The sequence below is a fragment of the Leptodactylus fuscus genome, chromosome 4 (genome assembly GCF_031893055.1).
Source record: "Leptodactylus fuscus isolate aLepFus1 chromosome 4, aLepFus1.hap2, whole genome shotgun sequence".
Lineage (NCBI taxonomy): Eukaryota > Metazoa > Chordata > Amphibia > Anura > Leptodactylidae > Leptodactylus > Leptodactylus fuscus.
In genome coordinates this window covers 54,755,441-54,781,203 of record NC_134268.1, presented here as the reverse complement: position 1 = coordinate 54,781,203, position 25,763 = coordinate 54,755,441, and the positions used below count along the sequence as shown (strand labels likewise).

At 43.1% G+C, this 25,763-nt stretch overlaps 1 protein-coding gene across 1 annotated transcript in view; it reads left to right on the top strand.

Moving 5' to 3' along the window:
• Window positions 1-25,763, top strand: part of CHD7 (chromodomain helicase DNA binding protein 7) — a 105,887-nt gene that overhangs the window by 5,550 nt on the left and 74,574 nt on the right. Inside the window, exon 2 of the mRNA XM_075270397.1 lies at window positions 15,908-17,724. Within this exon, the coding sequence (XP_075126498.1) occupies window positions 16,078-17,724 (1,647 nt within the window). The 5' untranslated portion in view covers window positions 15,908-16,077. The remainder of the gene's footprint in view (window positions 1-15,907; window positions 17,725-25,763) is intronic.

The following is a 25,763-nucleotide window of genomic DNA, read 5'->3' as shown; positions in this document are numbered from 1 at the left end:
TACACCTGCCAACTCAACAGGTGATGAATCTGATCCATGTCCCCATGCCATGTCCTATATTTAAATGGCGTGGTACTGCTCCATTCAGAATTGATGGGACTTATGGAAATAGTGGACTATAGGTTTTCAGCTCCATAGACTGTAAGTGGAATGGCAGTGGGCATGCTCAACTATTGCTGCATTGAAATTGTGGGACGTGGAACCCCTGCTATTGAGGTCAATTGTGAGGATCCCCAGTGATTAGACGCTCATCGTGTGCATAGGTTATCACTGTTTATTCTAATAAAACTCCTTTAAGGGTGGGCAGAGATGTGAAAAACCCTTTAAACTTACACAGTGCCCCTTCAAATCAATAGGTAGGGTGTATAGGGAAAGGCAGGTTGGGTCCTTCTAATGTAAGAGAAGGGCATCATGAATGGGAACCCCCATCCCATTCATCATCCTCATCTCTTACATTAGAAGGACCTGCCCGTATATAAACTACCCATTGATTTGTAACGTTTAAAGGGTTATTGACATCTGCAAATCATTGGCCATACAGGAATAAGTGTCCAAGTCCTAGCCATCAGGGACAGACTTTAAGAAATGGGCAAGGCATGTTTCTATAATTTGTACAGAGCTGAATGGCAGCTACCGAAACTGTGTTGCCCAGCTGTGCTATGCTGTTTCTGTGGCTTCCATTCACCTCTATGGGAGTTCCAGAATCTGCATAGAGAAGTTTCCATATATCCCACCCCAGTGGTTCAGGACTTGTGGGCAGTTACTTCCATCTTCCCTTAAATTCGCCATAAATGCTTACTGCCAGACTGATCTCTGGGGGCAGCAGAGAGACACTTTTTGGTAAGTTTATTGTGCAGGGACAGTTCTTACAAGTAGAGGTTGTCGAGAGCAGAGAACCCCTTTAACAGTTGGAGAGCTACAGACCGCAGACCCCTGATGTATGTGTGTGCATATGTTGGTATAGCCTGTACCTGCTGTGTACATCTGCCCACTAGGAATCTCAATTAACTTTATTTCCAGCTTGAAAATAAGCGCTCGATTAATACAGTAATACTGCCCCATGTGGCTTCAATGGAAATCATCCCAATAATAATAATAATAATCAGGATTGTTTCATAAGCAGATAAAGACTAACAATTACCAAAGCCAAAGAACTCCCCTCCATATCACGTGTGCAGGTTGAGAAGACTTTGTGGTTCCTGTTGATTTTCTTACCCATGCAAAAGCCCAGTTTTCCAATGGCAAATGATTGGGAGGAGCGGACTAGTTACCGGACTAACTACAAACTCTACTAGTATGCCAAAGTTTCTGAAATTTCAGGGGTTGTCCAATTTGGGAAACCTATTTACATATTACAATTTTTAGATAATTTTAAGGCTATGTTCACATCTGTGTTGGAGTCTGCCGCAGTGTGTGTCCAAAATCACTGGACGAAGAAGTCTTGCAAGTCTTGACTTTTTCGCCTGGCGGTTTAAAGGGGCTCTATCAGCAAAATTATGCTGTATGAGCCCCACATATGCTCATACAGGCACCGCTAATGTTATTTTTAACCCCCCTGTTTTAAAATAAAACTATAAAAACATATATGTAAATCATACCTATCGTGCACGATCCAACATCATCTTCTGGCATGCCTTCCTCTTCTTTCTTTCTTCTTTCAGCGCCGCTCTCTGGTCCTGGCTCTTCCCCAGCTTCATCGTCGTCTTCTTCCGGTGGTTCAAATCCGGCGCATGCGCACTGCCATTGAGAAAAATGGCGCCGGAGCATGCGCAGTAGCTCCGAAGGGAGCACTACTGCCCATGCGCCGGATTTGAACCGCCAGAAGAAGACGACGATGAAGCCGGAGAAGAGCCAGGACCGGACGGCGTCGCCGAAAGAAGAGGAAGTCATGCCAGAAGATGACGTTGGATCGTACATCACCGCCCACCGTGCATGATAGGTATGATTTACATATATGTTTATATAGTTTTATTTTAAAACGGGGTGTTTGTGTGTGTGTTAAAATAACATTAGCGGTTCCTGAATAGCCTTTTTAAAGGCTATTCACGCACATGTGGGGCTCATACAGCATAATCTATCAGCAGATAGAGCCCCTTTAATTTTAAAAGAACAGACACCCAAGGGATTGCGTATGACCGTTGTGGTGGTTGTCCACCTAGCCGTTGGGCTTGTCCTCCGACGGACCAGAATGAAGGATAGGCAGACGCTAGTGTGAACCCAGCGTAAATCAATAAAACTTTGTGATCCGATTTTTGTCCAGGGACCCTTCTAACAAGAACCAAGGCAGAGATATCTGAAGATAACTTTGTGTAACAGTGTCTCCTCATTTCAGTCCTCTGCTTGTTATGTAATAGCGGCACCAAAATCTCTTGGCTGGTATGTTGTGGGCGTTGTATGATTAACCTTTTCCATGTTGGGCCAACTGTTAACGTTATATTGTGAAGTGACAGGACAGCAATACTATAGCTGATATTACCATAAATAATGCTTCATGGGCTATGAATATATTGACTGAGGAGATTCACGTGCTAGGGAGGGGCGGTAGGGCCCCCTACCTAGATTACGGTGCTCAACCACACCTATCCGTTCCCATACATTGGATAGTTTAATGTGTAGTAAATATCTAACATTTGAGTAATTTGCCCAATGACTCATGATCTGTTTTGTGAGGTTTTATGTGACCTCGGAAGTGTAGGAAGACTTGGTTTGCATGTGAACATACCTTCTTAGTGAATACGGCCATTTCATTAGTACCTGTTATACTAACCAATATCTCTGTAGTTCAGCGCAAGACAAATTCGAGGAGCTTCAATGCCAAAAACAATAGAAATGAACAACCCACTAACATTTTGTTCTTCATTTTCAGCCAAAGGGAATGTTCTGACGTTGTGGTTGTGCCATGGCTTTTGCACAGCACATAACTCATGTGGTTTTACAATGCGGTTCTTTCACGGTTTTAATGACCTTTACCTCTGTTAGCTGTGGAAGGCGGCATTTTGTGAAAAAGCTTTGTGTGTTTTTTGCCACATGGTTCCTGGCCAAAATGTCAGAACTGCAACATCTGCTTAAAGGAGATCTGTCGGGGCAATTCGGGGCACTAAACCACCCACAGGTTCTTATAGACCAGGGGTTTAGTGTCCCAAATCACCCTGTTATAAAGCCATCTGTGCCTGCAATAAAAAAAAAAAAAAAAGCTTTATACTCCCCTTGCTGCAGTACTCCTTGCGCTCCCATAGTCCATCACTAGAACCAGAGAAGTACACCTCGGCTTCCTGCACTAAATCTGGGGTGTGCATCCGGGGTGTAGCACCAGAGATGAGCAGGGTGAGACTCGCCTCTAGGTAACTATAAAGGTAAAAATGTGGGCACAGATGGATCTATAATAGAGTTATTTGGGGGAACTAAACCCCCAGTCTATAAGGACCTGTAAATAGTTTAGTGTCTCAGTTTCACCTAATTTTCTGCTTACGGGTATGGGAACCTATCTTGGGAGTATGAGGGAGTCTCTCGACTGTCCTCCGACATTTGTCAAGGAAAGCAAAAGTTGGTTGGTTGTCAGGACTTGGAGGATGCCCCATATCTAAGTCACAATATGGGGCAATTAATAAACTATTATTTATGACCTGCCCCTTATTACTTGCCTCGCCCTCTGTTTATATGCCATACCGACGCGTTTTGATTATTGACCTATCGGCAATCCAGATTGGATAGTGTACAGTTAGTAACATATCCTTTATCCAATGGCCGGGAGACAGGATGGCATGAAGATAATATAATTAAAATAACCAATTAAGTGACTTTTGATTATCTTTCGGTTAATTGCCCGTCCCTTGCTATGGTGACTCTTGTCATGCGAATACTTTGTTGCTGCAGTTTACTCTTCTCTCTACACCGAAAACACTTGCACACTTGGCCGTACCAGTGACTCAGTGTGGCACTGCCATATAGGATGCCTTAACAGGTTAGTCTAAATTCCGCCATAGAGACGGATTTAGTGGTCAACTGTTTTATTGTAAGACAAATGATCCGGTCGGCCTGGCAGATTTCAAAACCGCTCTGGTGAAGCGTAACGTTTCACCGGGACTCTGTGTTGAGTGCGGACAAGGACACGCTGCCTGTGGAAGCCATTTTGGTACAAGACCATTCATCTAGAGCTACATGGATTGGAATTCCAAAGTGATGCAGTCACACAAACATGAGGCCTCCATGTACAAGTGTGGTAAAGTATGGATGACAGAAGAACGCTTCTTGTAGGACGGTCTTACCAGCAATATTGTTTGGAGGAAGGTGAATGTTCGACCAGTTATCTTTATCATGGTTAGAGTTTCATGCTGCGGCCATTGTAGTCTGTTATAGCAGCAAAGACTGAGCCAACTCCATATGAACAGGGTCAACATGTTCAACCTGTATGTGTAGATGGCGTATTTATGGATCTGTATACAAATACAAGTCCCTGAATTTTCCCTGTCTGTAGGTTTGGGTGAGCCCAGGGTTATGAGGCTTATATTATAGGTTATACTATAAATTCACTGTTGAATTGTTCATTGAAATGCTCATATGTCTGATCTTTCCATCTGCATAGATGCATTTTTTTTTTACTAAATGCATACAACATAAGCCAAGAAACCGCATAATTCCAATTGGTTGAGAAGACCTAGGCTTTTTATTTATATGCTATAATGGAGTAGTGCATTACTTTAAAGGGAAACCCCAGTGATTTTTTATTTTATTTTTTTTCTCTTAGATTGTCTGAAAGACCATCCCTCACTAGTAGTAATTTTCTACTTGGTGTCTTTCCTTATCCTTTTTATCACCTCCCTGTATTTTCTAGCATGGATTGCTGTGCATACAGGAGATCTCTCTCTGTTGCCTTCAGATACTATTGAGAACTACCATGTGACCTCCGTTTTGTTCTGCCCTACATCTTCTCACCTTTCACATAATTTGCCACCTATAGCCCCCTCTCTCACATACTGACCACGATCCCCCCTGTAACAGTCAGGTCACCATGCCTCCATTACCTTCCCCAGTGTTAGTAGCAGTTGATGCAGCTTTACAAGGGCATTTGGGGACACCAAGGTCTTTGGTGGTGCATTATTACCCCAGAGTGTTGCTTTAATACACTTGAGTAGGGAATCCTGGTAGTATGATTGCATGGTTGTCCCCAAATACCCACATGTCTGGGTACCACGGTGGGGGCAGCGGCTGTGTCAGTGCATGCTGAAGACTTCATCAATACTTCTGTCTGCTGTACATTCCTGTCTGCGTGTGTCTCTTTAATACAATACCTGCATTGTTTCCCCTTTTTTTCTTTGGGTATGTGCTTTTATGCTTCTGGTTTATGAAGATCAAGTTTGATCACCACTTTTGGAGCGTACGTTGGGAATGTATTGAGCCAGACCTCAATTCATTCCTTTTTATCTTTTTTGAAGGGCATATGCCAATAGTTGGCAGCAGAGATCAGACGACTGATATAAAACACATGGTAGGACATAAACTTGCAATTTCGGAGTGTCTTTTCAGAGCCATGTGGTATCATTCCTCTTTGAAATTTATCAATACATTGACAACTGGGTGTTGCCTTTCAAAGAGCTGTTACCAGGGGCACTGGCAGCACTCATTGGATAGAATCCGTGTCTGGTGGCATCCTTCCCCAAATGGTAACACCCAGTTATCCTTTTATTTAGAAATTTCCCGGAAGAGTAACAGAGGAATATATGGTAACTAATGATTTTGAGAATTCTCTTCAAGAGTATAATCTGAAAGTTTTATTAGTGATCTATAGAGGCAGAAAACTTTAGTTTTTTTCTTTGTTTTTTTTTTACTACTGTTTATTACCAGGAGGATATTGGGTAATTTTAACCGGGGGACAAGGCTCCATGTACATGAATGTGCGATTTGTTGGTGTGCTGCTATTGTTTATGGCTCCATATTATCTAGGGGCCGTGATCCCAGGGGAAAGCTCAAGACTGGTCTTATTTGCAGCGTGGTCTTATTGGTGGCCCTCGGGTATCATCCCTTTCCCTTTTTCCCACGGACCTTTTGCTACACACATTTGTGTGCATTTAGCCTAACTTCTGGGTATGTTTTGGTGAACTAATAGCTCCAGAATCCTATATTAATTTGTGAGTAGCGTTCCCCCTGGTACCTACCTATATAGTGTAGCTTGGCACCCTCGCTGTCTATTCATTGTTAGGCTGTTATCAGACAACGTCATTTGTGTTCTGTAAAATCGCTCTGAACGTTCAGACTCCACCCTGTGTTCTTGTTAAATAAACACGTGGACTCGATTTCGCTGCCAGCTCTACCCTCGCTGCCTAGAATGATGTGTTGAGCGCAGACCACTTTTAACTATATTAGCAGAGCACTGTTCTTACGTTTTTTTTTTTTGTGTGAGCCTCCGGCACTTTTGCCTTGTTAAGGAAACAGTGAGTGAATTCATGACTACTACTTAAAGAGTTTGCCTAAGGAGTTAAAATTCTCCACATTTGTCTCAGCTACCTGTGCGAATGTTTTGCAGACAGAAGGGAAGTGTTGGGCAGCTGAGGTATATACCGTACATGATGTTTAGACTGCATTACTGTGTGCGCGGGGAGGAAGCTGTCCTTCTGTAATGTATTTCTTTCTAGAGAATTATGTCGTCTTATGCAGATCTTTAGGAGATGTTTCGACACCTTGTCAGAAGTCATTCCTGTTGCCAGTCCGTGCAGAGTCTCAGTGACGGGCCCTGAAGACTACTTGTGGGTGACCCTTCTAATGTCCTATAGGACAGAACAAGGTGCAGAAACCACCTGAAAATTCTCGTTAGTGACCTGTAAGTGTAGCTTAGGGCATGTTCACATCTGTGAACGAAGCTCAGATAGGACTCAGTTTACAGCTGCAGATGATAAAGTCCTGCAAAATGAGGGATACTGTAACGGATCCCTGGTGTACCCCATTATAGTCAATGGGATTTCTCGGGCTCTGTTGGGGTCGATCATTAAATGGGTCATTCTTCTCTTTCTAAGACTGAATAGAACGGAAAATGATGCTGATGTGAACTTAGCCTAAAGCTGGCCATACACATTGGTGAAAATCGACCGATCTTGCTCATTTTTGGCAGGATCAGCCGACTAATATATATAGGGTCCACCGATGTGTTGGACTTCCTATAGGAGATAAGTCACCGGACAAGGGCAGCAGATTATTCCCGCTACTGTGTGTGCTCGGATGAGTAAACATGTTTTTGTCTCTCCTTTTTAAAGGGGTTGTCCAACCCCATGAAATGTTTAAAGGAAGTGGTGTAAAATAACAAAAGGAGTGATATTCACCTCACTAATCCATGGCTGCTCCCCTGCCGGTCCCCTGGACTGATATGACAGCAGGGAATTGAAGAGGTGAATATTGTTACTTTAAAGGGGTGTTCCAGTTACTACTTAGAACACCTTGGGAGGCTTAAAATAATAAAAAGTGCATACTTACCAAAACGTAGCGGGATACTGGTTGGGGGAGGGGGGGTTTGTCTGGGGCCCCTTTATTTAACTGGGCATATATATGTCCGTGGTTGACGTGTTGTTGCGGAATCCTCGTAAGCGCTCATGGCTTTGTTTACTCGTGGTACAGTGTAGTCGAGGGAATCTGGCTTTGACAAGCATGTTTTAGTCCAATTCATGACTAGCAAATCACGTTGTCTGGTAGTAATTTGTGGTAAATAGTAAAATAGTTTTCTTAAGTGAATGCAGCCGTCTCTCCAAACTTTGGACTGCACTCGGGCTACTGGACATGGTGTAGAAATTGAAACCACTTCCAGGAACTGTGTGGAGTGATCTGAGCCGCGAACACTTTGCACTATGACTTTTCCAGGTGTTATAGAACATAAACTACGCCAAATAAAACTTATTACAAAGACAACTGAAAACACAAGTATGCTATAACCGCACTCACGTAGCCTCAACTATCTTTTTTTGGTGTGTGTTTAGCAGATCCGTGCAGGATCGTGATTTTTTTTTTTTTTTTTCTTACCGAACCTGTTCACCTCAGTGGGTGAATTCAGTCTGTGAAAATGGGCCAAACAGTCCATTCCATAAAAAATGGAGCATGCTTAATTTTTTTATTTTTATATTTTTATGTACCATAGTCAATAGGCGGTCGGTTGTGTGCATGGGCTCCTACATTGCAAGTGCATCATGAGTGTACCTTGGCCACCACTCTTGACTGTCCTTCTCCCGCCCAGTTACTTTACCGGAAAGCTGTAAAGCCCCCCCCCCCATCACCCAATTGATCGGTTTAGTTGTTTGTGGTTGGATTGTTTGATACAATGTGACCAATTGGACTACATTCACATCTGCATCAGGTGTACGTTCGGCGCAGATCGGTCAGAAATCTGCAGATGGAAAAGTCCTTCAAGCCAAAACTTTTTGTATTTCATAATTTAAAAAAAAAAAAAAAGTAAGACACCAGACAGACCCCATAATAGTTAATGTGTCTTTATTCATGTCTGATAATTTCGGGGGGATGTCTTGTCCGTTTTTTTGGTGAACATAACGCAAGTCTGATGTGTATGGCTAACTTTAAAACCTATAGTTATACTCTGATATAGCGCTCATCCGGCGTGTTTTTTTTTTTTTTTTGCCTCGTAGCTTAGTAGCATGCGTCATTTTACTGAAAATTGCAGCATTTTTTCGGTTTTAATAAGAATTACCGCTGCTAGCTGCAGAACCAGAGGAATGTACAGTAAGGGAGCTGTCACACGGGGCAAAATGGCTCAGATTCTGGTGCAAATCTGCGCGGAATTCACACGGTGTCCGCACAGAATCCACACAGTTAAAAAACCTCCCCATAGAACTCTATTGAGAGGCTTTTTAACCGCTTGGATTTTGGCGGCAATCCCGTACGGAATTCATGCCAGAATCCGAATCCATTTTGCCCTGTGTGAAAGCTCCCTAAAACCACATGCAGTAAGAACTGCAGCACAACTTGTAAGTCTGAATATGCCCTTACTTTATGAAGTTGTCACATGAGGATCAGTGCACACACAGTTTTTTGGTGCTGATTTAAAGCTGAATCTGCCTGAAAATCAGCCTCCCAATAGAACTCTATTGGGAGGCTTTTTTTGGGGGCTGATTGTCAAGTGGACTCAACATCAAAATCAGCGCCGAAAAACTGTGTGCACTGACTTTAAGTTCTCAAACTTGGTCGTATAACGCCGAGCCGGATTTATATCGCTGTATATAGCTTCAGATAGATCTGCCACGGCTCTGTGGCTCCGCACGTTGGCATATCTGCTTTTCTGATGACAGGTTTTTAGAGTGCATAGATTTTCGTGATCTAACATACAAAGTATGGTTTATATAAGGACATGCGGCTTAAAATTGGAACAGTGACTACTTTATCGTTTCTTGCTGAATAAACCCTTCCTAAAAAGCCTACAGTGTGTTTTTCTGTGTGAATTATGGACTCCCATGCCAAACCTTGTCGACTTTTTATACAGACCATATGTGCTCATGTTGTATCCAGGACTCTCGCATAAAGTTAGGACTTCCATAACCCACTCATTCCTGAACCCGTCCAGGGACAGTGGGTGTCTTTTTTTTTTTTTTTTTATTAAAAAGCCACAGTATTTCGCCAGTGCTGGAGACCTTGTAGTTAGTTTTTTGTGTGCAGGATGGATGGATTGTAACTGCTTAGGTTACATTATATTTTATTTTTGCCTTTACTTTTGTCTGTACCATCTGTGTTTTTTTTTTTTTTTTCAAAATGTTCAGATCTTTTAACACTTGCTTTTCTTGTCTGAATTCCGTCTATCTACCTGTGGCTATGACACTGATATTTCAGACCACGTAAGATTGCGCCTGTGATTTTCTGTGTCACGTTGTATAGCATTGAGTTATCTTTTGCCTCGTGTGCACTGCGATGTTATGGCTCAGTTTTATATGGATGGTTGTTCTTGCACGCAACATTTTTTTTTTTGAGCCAAAGCCAGAAGTGAAAAATAGAAAAGAAGGAATTGTGCTTCTTCCTGGTGGATCTATTTCTGACTTCATCTTGGATACAGTATGAAAAAAATTTGGTACCCTTTTTCTAAAATAAAAAACCCCGCTGTGTGTGAAACCACTCTAACCCTAGCCTTACCTGTAAAATTCGGTCCATGTGTTGGCCGGACTGAACAGTCCTATACTATATTCATCATGGATAACTATATTGCTAGGTGTCCTGCTCACGCCGCTAAATCCGGCCAACACGTGGACCACAGGTAAAACGTAGTCATGTGAATTCGGGGTTAGAATGTACGATTACTGCAAATTACTGTTTGGTTTACATATGGAAAATCTCCAATCTAATGTAGAAGAATTAAAGGGGTTATCCATCTTTGTAATATTTCAGGCCTCTCTGTAGGACTGGCCATTGATATTAGGTTTTTGGGGGCTTGACAGCCGGGGACCCTGCAGATCAAGTTGTTCCATTGAAGTCTATGAGACAGCACTGAGGCACCTACAATGAGTGTGGCTTACAGCATGTAAACCTTACCAGGACCCACACTGTCCCGGGAACAGCTGATTGGCGTGGCTCCCGGTTCAGTCTGGGAACTAGGACCAGTGTCCATGGGGATACGTTCCACAAAATCTCCCCATTTCAGATAGATCTGCTGCTCAATTTTTGCAACAGGAATTTAGCAGTTAACCAAAGCGAAAAGAAGAAAAACTTGTGGCATGCTCCGTCAGGTATCTATTTACACCTGGTAGGGCAAAGGTCTTGACTAAGGAATCCTATGACTTCTGTTTAAGGCCATTTGGCACTTTGTCTATTATCTGGAGTCTCGAGGTCCGGTCCAGATGTGGGGCGATTCTGTGGACAGTTTTCACTGTTTACACCGTTCCATCGCGGAATGTAGCCCGGTATGCATTGCTGCATTGCTACTCTTTCCAAAAATACCAGGTTTGCAGTGGGATTTTTTTGCATTCATACAAATTGGTTCCAGCATTGCTTTTTGGTTCTGTCGTAAAGGCTTTTGACTAGTGTGAACTGAGCCTAGGCTATACCACCCCCTACCCCAGGGCACTCAGTCTCTTGTGCTGTATGTCAATGGTAATTCATACATTGCCATGCGCACACATCTGGCTAATGTGTGGGGTTTTTTTTGCAAGGCTACGGGCTGTGTAGCTAGCATTTATTCAATGGTCACGTTTTTTTTTTTTTTTTTTTTCTCTATAGTACATTGTGTAGTTCGCTGCAACAGAAAGCTTTCCGTAATTCTATGTGTGTGTGTGTTGGTGAAGGAAGGGGGGTTGAATGAGCGTAATACCCTCCAACTCACTAAGGTGACCTTTGCCCCTTTGTATCCTGTGACACTCAGCCAGGCTTTGTGTTGCAGTTTATTCATGATGGTTCTGTTTCCCCCATCACATATGCCACAGTCTTCCAAAGAGAGGAGATAAATTATTTTCAGCTGCAGCTCAGGCAGAAGAAAAGACCTTTGGAGGTGTGGAGAGGGGGAAGGGTTGACCGCACATTCTCAAGAGGATGGGCAGGTTATTGTAGATGTTTGCCGTTAGCTTGCGTTCTCTTTAAGGCCGGGATCACACATGGCGCCCTGGTACGATTTTTCTTCTTGCAGCGTTGTTTCATCATAGGGGAAAGCACAGCAGCTAGATGATAAATGTAGTCAATGAGGATTTATTATTTGGGGGCAGATATGGGATGGATTTATTATTAATATTGTAAAGTTAGATGCCAAATGTACCGTAATGCTGCCCTCTGTATGATACATATATTGCATCTTGATTGACGTACTAAATACTTTTTTTCCTAATTCATGCTGTTTTTGGAAAAATTAAAATAATGGTGTGAATGGGGCCTAGGCCTCGTGAACACAGCTATATTCCGTCAATAAGTCATCATCGTTGCGAAACAGGGAATTTCTGGATTACTGAATGCCAGGTCAGAGGATTTTATTTTAAGTGCACCCCACCAGGTCGCACCAGTTTGTCATGGACACCTCTTAAATCCTCCAGCGAATATAACTGGCAAGACATGGCTGGAGGGGTAATGGCCGTATTATGGCTGCTGCTCTCCACACTCCTCCCATCCTAATCTGTGGAGCAGGGATCCAGTCTGTGCTGACACAGATAAAATCGATGTACGCATGAGCAGCTTCAGATAACCCAAGGATCAGCAAGGACGCTGCTTCTGTCAGTGGCATCTATAAAAATGGTGTCTCTGTGCACAAACTGTAGAGGAACACTAAACCCAAATCACTGTGTCAGGCCGCTCTCGTGAATCGGGCGCAGACTTCTCCTTTATAACTTGGTAACAATCCTTTAGTATGGTAATCGTTCTCTGTAAATAAGAGGAAAACGGTTCATTTTTGGGAAATTTTTGAGGATTTGGCAGGCTTAACCAACGGCTCCGACTCCTATTTTAACGCAGGCCGACGCAGTAAAGTTCCTCTAATTTAGGAAAAAAAAACTAGTGATTTCCTATGAAAATAAATATGTAACAAATTGTATATCTAATTATACAATATCGGTGATTGTATAATATTTAACATTATATTTGCAAGCTGAAGTTGGTAATTTTTTTTTTTTTTTTTTTTTTCAATTCCACCTAAAACTGACCCCGACTTAGGGCTAGTTCACACAGGACAAGAGGGGGCGGATTCTGACGCCGAATTCAGCTCAGAATCCGCCCCCTCACAATAGAGGTCTATGTAGACCGCTAACGTTCTTTTTTTACTGTGAGCGGTTTGTTCATGCTCACGGAAAAAATAAGCAAATTACCCTTTCTACAGGGAGATTGGGTCCGGCTCGCAACGCCACCCTCCGGACTAGGCCCATTCATTTGGGCCTAATCCGGAGCGGAAATCCGTGCTAGTATGTGTTCACGCAGAGTCCCATGTGAACTAGCCCTTAGACTTCACAGCCCTGGCAGTACATGCAGTATCTGTAATTGTGACACTAGGACAATGTACTATTATCATAAGGCTCTGTTCACACTAGTGTCTTGACAGCAATGCTGGGTTCACTGGGAAGCCCCATGCACATACAAGTCCTATCCATGTCTGTGTGTGGGCTGCGTGTCCCGAACTGAACTCTGCCGTATTCATAGAACTCACTACATCATAGTCAGTTGTGATGCAATGAGCCCCCGAACGGCCTGATCGGCATTGTCCTAATCTGACGTAACGCTATGTGTTCGGTAGCGACTGGGCCATTCGGGATCTCCTTGCAGTATAACTCACTATATTATAGCTAGTTCTATGAGTAGGGCTCTGTCCTGTGCATTGGGACCTAAAACAGGTTGCATCTTATTGGACCCTGTTGACTGCAATAATCTTTTTCTCAAAATTACTGTAAACCATTATTTGACAATTTCTCAGTGTAAATAGGTCTTTAGCTATACTGCTGTCTGCAATACTAAAGGGACACTAAACGTGTAGTATGGGTGAGAAATAGACATTAGTTGCTGTGCAGTCAATACCGTCTATTGCTCCCTGTTATTGGCCATTTCACCTAGTTTGGCTGTAGTCTTCAACTTGATTATTAGAAAGATTTTACATCCCTTTCCCTGGTGCCAGACTGCTCAGTATCCTGAGCTATGCAGTTAGGCTGGAATCACACGTGCAGTATTTAATGCAGTTTATGGAGCCAGCAGGAAGGAGCAGTGTAAGTTATTCCTTTTACATGTTCCATTCCTTTGTAAATCCACTATTGACATTGGCTTAACCATTGTGGGATTCCCGTATTTGCAGAATAACTGTGAAAAAAATTCTAATTTCTAGGGGCCCGAAAGCTGGGAGCCCCATGAATCACTACAACAGGCGTTAAAGCTTCTAAGGCCATGATGGTGAACCTATGACACAGTACCAGAGGTGGCACTCAGCGCCCTCTCTTTGGGCACCCATCCGTGGAACAGATTATACTGTGTGGGGGCCACCGTGGAGCTAATTGTACTGTTTGGGGGCCACTGTGCAGCAGTTTGTACTGTGTGGGGGTCACAGTGGAGCAGAAAGCTCTATAAAGCCCCATTCGTATGATCATATTTTGCAGGTCTGTAATTGTGTGCAATTGTGGATCCGCACATTATTAAGGTTAAATTGCTGTGTTGACACTTTGTGATAAATTAGTGGGCTGTGGGTAGCAGTTTGGGCACTCTCTCTAAAAGGCTCGCCATCGCTGCCCTTTAGTTATATAGGATAGTGTAGGGTCTGAACCTCATAGTCATCTGTTGGGGCTTTGGGAAAAAAGGTGCCATGCTGAGAGTTGTAGTTCTTAGATGAGGAAGAGGGTTCGTCTTCCAGTTTGTCCAATATATATAAGAATGGCGTAATATTGATTCTTTGTGGCAATATTCTATGTTCATTTCTTACACTGTATGGAGATAGATTTGCAGCGTTTTACAAAATTTACTATTTGCCCCCCCCCCTCCTTTGTGCCCCTGGTCCATATATATATATATATATATATATATATATATATATATATATATATATATATATATATGGCTTTTATTAGAACAGGATCCAAGTTATGACATCCCTTGAAGGATCTTCTCTGTGACAACTCCTTCTTCAGGCACAGTTCAGTGCTGGTAATTTTGGCAGTGAAGGGGTTAATCACCCATAACACTCACGCAGCCATCTGTGACGTAGACTATTCCTGGGGAAAGTTTGAGGAGTTATGAATCCAGCTACTTGTTCCCATTGCGTACCGCAGGAGCACCAGCCCACGACCATTAATGCTTGGAAAGAAAAATAAGGTTCTGCGTTCGAATCCTAGTGACAGATTCCTAGCGTGGCTCGGATTCTTCAATGCACTTTTGTTCACTTCGGCGGCTGAATTAATCGTCCTCTTTTATCAAGTCTAAGGCGCTAGCAGTATCATAGCCTTTCATTACCTCCGATGGGTGGGTGACCTTCCAGACAGTCCTACATTCCCTCCTGACTGTGGCCTAGCTTCTGCACCAGTACTGGAAGGGTTACAAGCGATGACTTGGGAGCCCCGTCAGCCCTGAAAGTGTTAAGCGTCTGGAGATAGTAGTCATTGCTATGATGGGTGTCGTCATAACAATTTCCTAGGTACATTATGTAATGAACGTGGGGTGAGAGCTTCCCGTTGTCCGCCTGACAATATGTTTTTAAAAAAACTGTAAAACCCTTGCACTGAAATGTCCTTTTGGCCGTCAGCCTGGCTTTGCAGCACCGTCTTCCTCGGTGGCTTAATAAGCCGTCCCCTAATTCCATCTTGTAGGATCACATTGGTGTAACCACACCATGAATCCAATCATTCAGGCAATTTGACCTTGAGTCGAGGTGCTAGAAGTCGTGGATTTGCGGTTGCTGTCAGAGGTGCAATCCGCACATACCACGTGGTTTGTAGAAGATGCAGGACAATATACCACTGTATAAGGCATACAGGCGGGGGGGAGGTGGAGAGCAAATCCTTCCCCAGATCTTGTTTGAAATGTATTTTAGGCTGCTTTTAAAGGGTCACTTTCTACCTTCTGGTGTTTGTTAAATGGACTAGTGGATTCTGCTAACTTTAGCTTATCACAGCCCTTGATGCTGCTGCTTGCTCATCTGATTACTCTCCTCGGGGGAATAAGGTTAAGGACACGCTGTTGGTAACTAGAGCATTTTCAGGGCTTTAGTTTAGCAGATGGGATGCTTGGCTGTATCCATACATCTGTCCGCCTGCTGTGGCAGCTGATGCTACGGCTGCATTTTGTTCTTTTGTTCTGTTCCACCCAACAAATGAATGCCGTACAGCGTCCGTGTCTTTAAGTTTCAGAACTTTTTTTTTTCTTTTCTTTTTGTCTTTGAAAGCCCCATTCATAGATCTTTGTTCTGTTTTAACGACTTATTTTTCTTGGTAATTAATATTTAGTATTATTTTTTTAATGTGTTTTTTTTTTTCCCTGTTTCTTTTTATAGGAACAGACACCAGCCTGCCTGACACTGCATGGTCCGAAAGAATTAAGACAATATGGAATGACATGAAAGAGATTATCTAAGGATTAACGGCTCTGAGGACAAACACCTCCGCTGAGAGGTGAAGCACAATCTCGCGCTCGTGGCTCCAAAGAGCAGTGTGCAAAAGCAAAATGGCGGATCCCGGCATGATGAGTTTATTTGGGGAAGATGGTAATATGTTCAGTGAAGGGTTGGAGGGCCTGGGGGAATGTGGCTATTCTGAAAACTCTGTCAACTCCATGGCTCAGCAGATGCCTATGGATCAGGGTTTTGGCTCTCTGCAGTCTTCACTCCACCATAATCCCAGCAGTCAAAACCAAGCTAAGCTGACCCACTTTGATCACTATAACCAGTACGAGCCACAGAAAATGCACATGATGGAGCAGCCGAACAGAATGATGGCCAACACTCCTGGGAATGGGATTGCCTCTCCTCATTCGCAGTATCACAACGCCTCTGTATCTCAGGTCCCCCATGGTGGTGGCCAAATGGGAGTGTATCCTGGTATGCAGAATGAAAGGCACGGGCCGTCGTCGTTTGTAGACAGTGGTTCTATGTGGGGACCTCGGGCAGTGCAGGTGCCTGACCAGATAAGGCCACCATACCAGCAGCCGCAGTCACAGCAGCAACCACCCACACCTTCCGGACCTCAGGGTCCTCCTCACCCTCAACATGTTCAACAAATGGGGAACTACATGGTCCGAGGAGATTTCTCAATGCAACAGCATGGTCAACTACAGTCACAGAGGATGAACCAGTTTTCACAAGGACAAGATGGTCTTAATCAAGGAAATCCCTTTATTGGGGCTGCAGGACCTGGTCATATGTCTCATGTACCACAACAGAATCCCAACATGGGGCCCTCACTACGTCACTCGGTCCAGCAATTTCATCACCATCCCCCCACTACTCTCCATGGAGAATCTGTTGCTCACAGTCCTAGATTTTCTCCTAATACTCCTCAGCAGGGTGCAGTTAGGCCACAGTCCCTTAATTTTAATTCTAGAAACCAGACTGTACCTTCACCTACGTTAAACAACTCAGGGCAGTATTCCCGCTATCCTTATAGTAACCTTAATCAGGGATTAGTTAATAATACAGGGATGAATCAGAATATAGGCCTTACAAACAACACTCCAATGACTCCGTCTGTACCTAGATACCCAAATGCTGTGGGGTTTCCTTCAAACAATAGTCAAGGACTGATGCACCAGCAACCAATTCATCCTAGCGGCTCACTTAACCAAATGAACACACAAACTATGCATCCTTCACAGCCTCAGGGAACCTATGCTTCTCCACCTCCCATGTCACCCTTGAAAGCAATGAGCAATCCAGCAGGCACCCCTCCGCCTCAAGTGAGGCCTGGCAGCGCGGGGATACCTATGGATGTTGGAAGTTACCCAAATATGCCCCATCCGCCAAGTCACCAGCCCCCTGGCAGCATGGGTATGGGACAAAGGAACATGGGTCCCAGAAGCATGCCGCAAGGTCAGACATTCATAGGTATGTCCTCAACACCAAGGGAGATGGGTGGGCATATGAGACCAAATGGCTGTCCTGGAGTTAGCCATGCAGATCCACAGGCAATACAAGAACGGATGATGTCTGGACAGCAGCATCCCGGTCATCAATCTTTTCAGCAGCAAATGGCAAACTGTCAGCCTCATCCAGCTATGCACCATCAGTCTTCACCGCCGTCACATTCTCATCACCAACCATGGACTTCGCTTCACCAGTCACCTCAGAGTACCCCCCAGAAAGTGCCTGTCCATCAGGTGAGTGTACTATTGCACAGCACTGAGAACACCGTGTACTTTGCTTTTTTTTTCTCTCTCTCTCTTCTTGTTCTTGCCGGTGTGTGTGGCTTTCACAGAATTCAGCTTGTGAACTTCCTGCTTTGTGCACATTACTCTGATTTTGAGAGGAGACAGAGCCATATGCAACAACAGGAAGTTGTATCACTATTGTTTTGGTTATGAAACAGCTGCAGCTTTTATTCCATATCTTTGATGCACAAGAATTTACTAAGTTGTAGAGGAATACATTTTGTGTGTCAGATCATCTTTGTATTGTCTAGGTAGATGTTTTCTTTTCTAGGGAAATGGTGATGTCTTATTGGAGTAAAGACGCCCTTCACCCTAGCTTTCTCGCTCTCCGGACGTCTTTCATGTGCACTGCACTCACATCCCTGAAATCCAACTTCACCTCAGCCGCTGATCAGACACCATCTTGGCCTTGATGTTTTCTTTGCTTTATTAATCCCATACATACAGCCATATAAGGACAGCTAGAGACAGTGCTATATCTACCTGCTGGGTGGCAGAGAAATTATCCTTTTATCTATATTCTTCTTAATAATGTAAGAGGCTTTAACCCTTAAGTACTATCATGGTGTCTAGCATAATGATATGTGTATGATAGACACCATGATAGCACTTAAGGGTTAAGTATATAGTTAGGAAGGCTCAGGTCTGAGCTCCTTCATATAGCTGTGTGACAAGAACTGCCTGCTTATCAGTAGTTATTGACTCCCCCAGTGCATTAGCTTCTCTAGGTTTTAACCGTTCAGATTGAGTCACATGACCTTACCAAAAAAAGGTTAAAAGTGTCTGATAGAAAGAAATAACTTAATTATGAAATAACTAAATAAGGTAACACCTGGCCTTAGGTTCCAGTCCAAAATATGGGTAGCTGTGACTGGATGCGGAGCAGTGCACCGACATCCAGTCGCAGCACTCCGCTCCGGATTAGGCCCAAATGAATGGGCCTAGTCGGGAGGGAGTGTCTTCAGGCGGATGTCGAGGTGAATCCGCACCTCGCTTCTTTTTCTTGGAGCCCGGAACAAACGGCTCTCGGAAAAAAGAACTGACCGGCTCCCATTGATTTCAATGCATGACGATTGTAGTTGTATACCTAACACTCGATATGGAGTGAGCTTACAGGTTGTTCATTGAGGATTTAGAATTTTCTGCTTGTTTATACACTAAACATGGAGTTGCGTCTCCTGTGGCGTCTAGTCCGTGGCTGTTGTCATGCAAGGTGTGTAGTCACAACTTGATACAGAACATGACAAGTGTCTATTGGAGATAATATACTTGTGATGTCACCGTATCACATTTAGACAATAGAAACATCTTGTACGCACAACGTAATTTACACTTGGAGCAACAACTTGTCTTCTAAGTACCTATTATGATTAGCCTAATGGCGGTATTATTTAGAAGATGGAATATCACTGATGCTACAGGTTCACATGTCAACTACTTTGAACAATTTTACTAAATCACAAATCTACAGTTTTGGAGTCGGATATGGCCCAGGCTCTTATACTTTGTTTGTAAATAGCTCCATTTTATCACGTTTCTACGAACCCGTTGTCTGCTTTATTTTTAGCCATTTCCCATTCATATTATCTTGGGATAAGGCCCCAGGAAATTCCAGACATTTTTATGTGACTGAAAGAAAACTGATTTTTTTTTTTTTTTCTTTATGAGAAATTCTTTTTCCATGTAGCGCTCAGAGCTGTCATTTCATCATGAACAAAGGTAGTTGTGTCTCCCACTTCACTGTAATTTTTGTTAGCCGAAAGCTATATTTTTGGGTCACCCATGGTACATTTAATGGGTCCTAAGCAGACAGCAACACAAAAACCCTGCGGACAGGTGACCGGTGTACCCGGATGTTGGTGAGCCAAAATGTTATATTGGCTCCTAAAACTGTGCACTCTACTCCCACCTTACCGTGTATGTTGTCCATTCCTAAATACGTATTTTTTATGAATATTTTTAATATGGTGGGAACTCATAGCTGATCTACTTTCTAGCTCTCCCTTGAATGCTAAGCAGTTAAACAGTAAGGTTGTTTATGGGGCCATCATCGTACTACAGCACTGCGGATGTTGGAATCTTAATATAGGCATCCCATATTTTTGAGGAATTCTACAGCAATATATCTAAATTCTGTAAACTACAGGCTAAGGCCCATTTCACATCTGAGTTTGAGTTATTCAGTTTCCCTCTCCACATGAAAAATGTGGAGAGAAAAGTCCTGCAAACAGCACTTTTCTCTTCTTATTTTTCGTGTGTATACCGAGTAGAAACCACACGGATCCCATTATAGTCTATGGGGTCTGCGGGTTTCTTAAAAGGGTATTCCCATGACGCTTGTGCACTAACCTGCAGGCTGTTGTGCTGTATTCACTTCCTGCTTTTCTCGGCACATTGGTGGGTGGGGTTTCACTTGCACGGGATTGGTTGTAAATGAATTATCACAGTGTGAAGCTGATGTAGCAGAGCTGGATTTGAGTCACTTTGCATTACATACAATGATTCCCTATCTCAGCCCTTATCAGCCAAATTCAATTAAACCGGCTGATAAAAAGCTCAGAAATCCCGGAGCTCTCACCTCCCCTATCTGAGAAGCTCCGCTACTTATCAGACACAAACAGCTCAGAGCTGCTCCCAGCCCCGCCCTCCCCCCCTGAGAGCAGGCAACTACATCACTTGACAAATGAGCAGATAATTCCAAGGGCCATAGAAACAGAGTGTAAACAATGAAGTGAATAAATTAAGATAGCGGCCAAACAAATCAGTTTTGATAAAGCAATGCATTTAGGAAAAGTCTTAAATCCACATAATCTAGCATTATAGATAGGATCCTTGTGATGGGACAACTCCTTTAAATTAACTACTTTTCTATGCAGGTTTCACTATAAGACCTCCAAACGGAAACCCATGCTCAAATGTGAACCGGGCCTATGACCATTTCTTTAGGAAGATCACCCTGTTGTTCAGACCAGAATTTGTGTCAAATTCTGTTCCACCATATTATGTACATAGTATTCTTTTTCCTCTCCTTTCAGAATTCCATCCTTACGGTGCCACATTTCTCAATTTTCAATAGCCAGAGAGAATTCCCTATTGTAGTTTTGTAAAATGAAGAATATGCTCAAATGGAGTTTGGAGGAATTCAGAGCTGATTTGGAGGCAGATTCCACCTCCAAATTCTCCCTGAAATCCCTTAGAAATCAGCTAGTTAAAAGCAAATAAATAAATTTGGTTTCCAGAAAACAGGAGCTTCCTGCTTGTTTTTCAGGTAGATTGTATGAAATGAATGTGGGGCAGATTTTGGAGCAGTTTTTTCAAATTAATTTTGGAGCAGGTTTACAGAATCTGAATCAATATAATCTCCAAAGGCTAAGGCCCCACATAGGTTCCTGCAGCAAAAAAGTGCTGTGGAAAAAAACACTTGGCGGCAACGCATCACGGTTTTTCCCACAGTGCTTTCTGCTTCCATTATACCTATGGGGAAACCAACAGCATTTCCATAGGTATAATTGACATGCTGTGATCTCCAAAACTGCAACGGTTTTGGAAATCATTGCATGTCTGCTACTTGTATTTTTCGGAAGAGTAGGGATGGGTTTTGATAGAATGACTTTGAAATACTGCATCCCCCCCCCTTGTTTATGTCTCCTGGGGCCCCCAACCAAAATCTGCTTCAAATTCCTGAAGTAGATTTTTTTTTTTCTGCCTAACCAAATTCTTCTGTGTGAATATACCCTAAGGCTGTATTTCCATGAACAGGAGTGGCTGCATTAAAAGGCACCACAAGAACACCTGTATCGGGGTCACCAGAATAAAACCCTGTTTTTCCGCGCAACTCGGTGCCTCCTTTGCAGACATATCTCGATGTTTGTCAATATGCACAAGACCTCATTTACATATTGACAAATTTTATATCTGTAACAGAGGCACCGATTCACAAGTAGAAAAAAACGTTAGATAGGTTAGGGTCCCCCGAATCATCTGCTGGGTTGTGATGATGGGGTTCCTTTAAAGTAAATGCTTGTCTAGCCCAGCTTTTGACACGTGTGTCATTTTAACGACCGTGTGAACAATCTCCTATAAAATGAGCCATGTCCCAGGTTTCAGTTTTCACAGATCCCTCAAGGAACCTTAAAAATGGTACCCACATGAATGCCAACTACTTAAAGAGGTTTTTGAGCCCTTAGAAATTTTGTACAAACAGATGACAGCGCCACACTGCAGGGCACAATAAATACATTAATAGAGATGAGCGAACACTGTCCGGATCAGCCGATCCAAACAGCACGCTCCCATAGAAATGAATGGAAGCACCTGTGACGCTGACTTGGCCGGCGTCACAGGTGTTTCCATTCATTTCTATGGGATCATGCTGTTCGGATCGGCTGATCCGGACAGTGTTCGCTCATCTCTTTACATTAACAGTCCCCTGTTGCTCATGTGCCAATGGTCTGCCTTTGGGTTTTGCTATCCAGGTTCCAGCTGTAATTTGTCTTATTCTGTCGTGGTGACTGTAGCCGTGTTTATTGACGTAACAGGCGATGGGCTGCAGCAGTTACGTCATATTGACACATCACTAGTCGGGTGACTAGGGGAGCAATGGCAGGGGGTTGATGAAATAAATAATTTTATCCGCTGTAGACACCTTTGAAATACATCATCCCTTCCCTCCTTCAGTTTTGGACTTAGCACCCTCTGAGCAGAATTACACCTTCACATTATTTTGCTCTATAATGCAGATGCAGCAATAAGTCACTTTACTGCATGAGCTTTACTAATACATAAAATGGCCATTACTAGAGAAATTCGTCCTCCGCATGTGAATACGGTTTTATAGCTATCTAAGGTAAAACCCTGGGATCCTAAGAAGCTCTCTGCACACGTTGAGTCTCTGGAATAAATGATTATTTATTTTTCCTAGGACATAAATTGCTTCTTGATGCTGAAATTTTTTTGAGAGTTCCCCCCCCCCCCCCCTTCCCTCAAAACCACAGCGTTCCCAGTGATGAAATTCTGGACATCGTAAATAAAAATGTCCGCTTTTTATCCCGTGGTAAGGAAATGCTTCAGGTGGCTACCAAACACAAGGTATTTCTGTGAAGTTGTAGGAAATCTTCTGCCTTGTTTTCCAAGGAGGTGGGGTTGGCTGTGCAGAGCTGGGAGATTTGCCCAGACTTCTAAGAGCGGAGAGAGGGGGCTACTTCTTCTTTTTATATCGTTTTAACAGACGCTCTGACATCTGTTTTATGTCTAGCACTTGATCACCATTATTTCTGCTGTAAAATGTCAATGCAACAGAGTCTCGTTCAACATAGCGTATTGCAGCTTCATTCCAACCAACTGGGTCTGAGGTTGGAAGACTGGGCCGGGGCCACTTGGCTGCCTGTTATATCGGTGGAGGAATCCGAAATTAGAAATAAGCCTCTGCTTTAGTTTTCCAACACATAGCGCCCCCTCTTATATATGGCATTTTAGGGTATTGCAATCTAATATTGACCATGCCATTTAGGCTACTGGGTGCAAATGAGGTTGTTACAAGTTGTAGTATAACCCCCAGCACATAGGGTGCCCTTTATTTTTTTTTTTTTGTCCTTTTGTAGAGTCCTCTCTATGGACTTGCCATATAGGATGAGTCAGATTCCAGAACATGCAAATAAGAAATTGCAAACTTTTATCAATTGATCTCCTATAAAAGATGTAGGAAGTTGTACTTGAGGGAACTTTTTTTTTCTTTTTCAACCGTCAACTATGTTGGTAAAGGGCTTTGTGGCTTCAATAAAAGATCAAAAATCTAGATCAAAGATGTACAGCTGGACAGCCCTTTTAAGGTGTAGTCTGTGAAGGTGACATTTCTGCTCTTGTCATATATTTCATATAGTTGCTCCCTTCACTTAATCCAGTTACAACAACTTTAGTTCCTCACTTCAAGTAAATGGCTAATTATTCCTCCCAGCCCCCCCCCTTCCAGATCCTTTAAGAAAAGCAAAGAAAGTTTGGCTCTGTTCACATTATGGTTATGGCCATGCTCTGTCAGTATATATATTTATAATGGGGCCCTCAGATGTCCGGTCACCCGAGCCTTCCCAATCGCTTCCATTTTTTTCATTTCTAGCATATGCCTCTGAATAAGAAAGTAGAATTGACTGAGCTATTTTGGCCTACACCTGGTGAATGGAGCTCTATGGGGTACATTGACGTGGGCACCTAGTGCTTCCTCAAATACAATGTGGACAGAGCCTGTTGCTTAAGTTTTATGGAGGCTTTGCACCATCTGTGGTCACCCGTTGATGGTAATGAAGTCGCCCATGTTGCTATTCGTTATTGAAAGACCAAGGATGGTTCATGGGAGCAAATGTTCTTCTCAACCCCTGGCCCGTGATGATCTAGAGGCCATTTTGTGTCCTCTCTTTAGCCAGTGTAGTTTTGGCTTTTGGGCCAAGTGTCCTCTTTACATGTTATCAGGCTGATATATGATCTAAACGCTGTGTATCCGATGTGCAGGATTCCTTATCTTCCTCATTCCTCTTCTCCATTACACGCACATAAGGGACTATTTGCCCTTGAGCATGAAGACCTCTGGATGAGTCGTCCATCTCAGGTACTCTCTGACTGAGGGAGAGTAATTGGTGCCATTCATTATCTGCTCACCAGGCCGGTTATAGCCAGTTCTCGCTATTAGCATAACAATGTCCGTCAACAACCGCATTCTGATTTGGTGGGCGCTGAAGTCACCTGACCTGTTACCAGAGGTTAAAATGTTGAATGAAGGTGGCGCAGGGGGGGTGGGGACCACCCTTTATGTGCTGGGGCCTCTGGTGAGAGAACAGGCATCTACTGTGACCGCCTATACAGACTGTCCTCCCTATATGGAGGGGGAGTGGAGCTGCCGCTGTACAGGCTGCCTATAGATGGAAGGAGTCTGATTCAAATCACATGTTTTCATTTATTTTTTTATTAGAGCATGATTATTACATATTAATATCCCGTATATTACGCTAATAGGAAACACTGGGATGTACGTTCTGTTTCTTTTCCAGACCCTTTTTTTCTGTAAATTATATGAATTTTTTATTTTTTATTTTTTTTTTATCTATATACCTCTGACACCACACCCTGATACCATCATTTTATTACAGTAACATCCAGATATTATTAATCTAGCATGTGTGAGATATACGTTTTTTATTGAATAGCCGCACAGTAGTACACATTGACCATTGACGTGCGTCTTTATCTATAAGCTGGTACCAGGCTCAGGCGCCATCTTGTCTCCCCTGAAATACAAATTGCCCTGTCCTTTACTTCCCCCTTTGCCATATGCCGTACAACACGGGCTGTACATTTCATTTACTATAGATGGTCAGCCATTCAAAGTGACACGAGAAATTAACCGTTTATAACATTTTTTTTAGCATCTGTTGCTAATGTCTGGGGGGGGGGGGGGGAATTGTAAATATATATGTATATATATATTTACAAAAGTAGTATATCACAGTTTTTTATCTAACAAAAAATAATGCTAAAAAACAAGTGTCCGTCTGTTTTTGGCACCCAATGAAGCTGAAACAGCCATTTCGAATAGCACGCTCCCATAGAAATTAATGGAAGTGGCCGGCACGCTGACTTTGCTGGCGGCCGGCCGCTTAACCCCCCGCGTGCCAGCTACGTCCATTCATTTCTATCTTCGCTCATCTCTAAAGCTGATGCAAACATGTATATAGACTAATATTAAGAGACCAAGGTTTATTGTCTGTATAATGAAAAGTTGTATAATTTTCCAATATACCTTCTGTATCATTCTGCTACCTTCCAGTGGATAAGTCAGTCCACGGTCATGTGATGTAAACACAGGTGCACGGCTTGTTACAAGACAGAGCTCTGATTGCTGTGCTGTGAGTATAATGAGCTGTGCACCTGTCTGTCCATCACATGACCATGGACTGTATATCACATGACCAGGGACTGTATATCACATGACCAGGGACTGA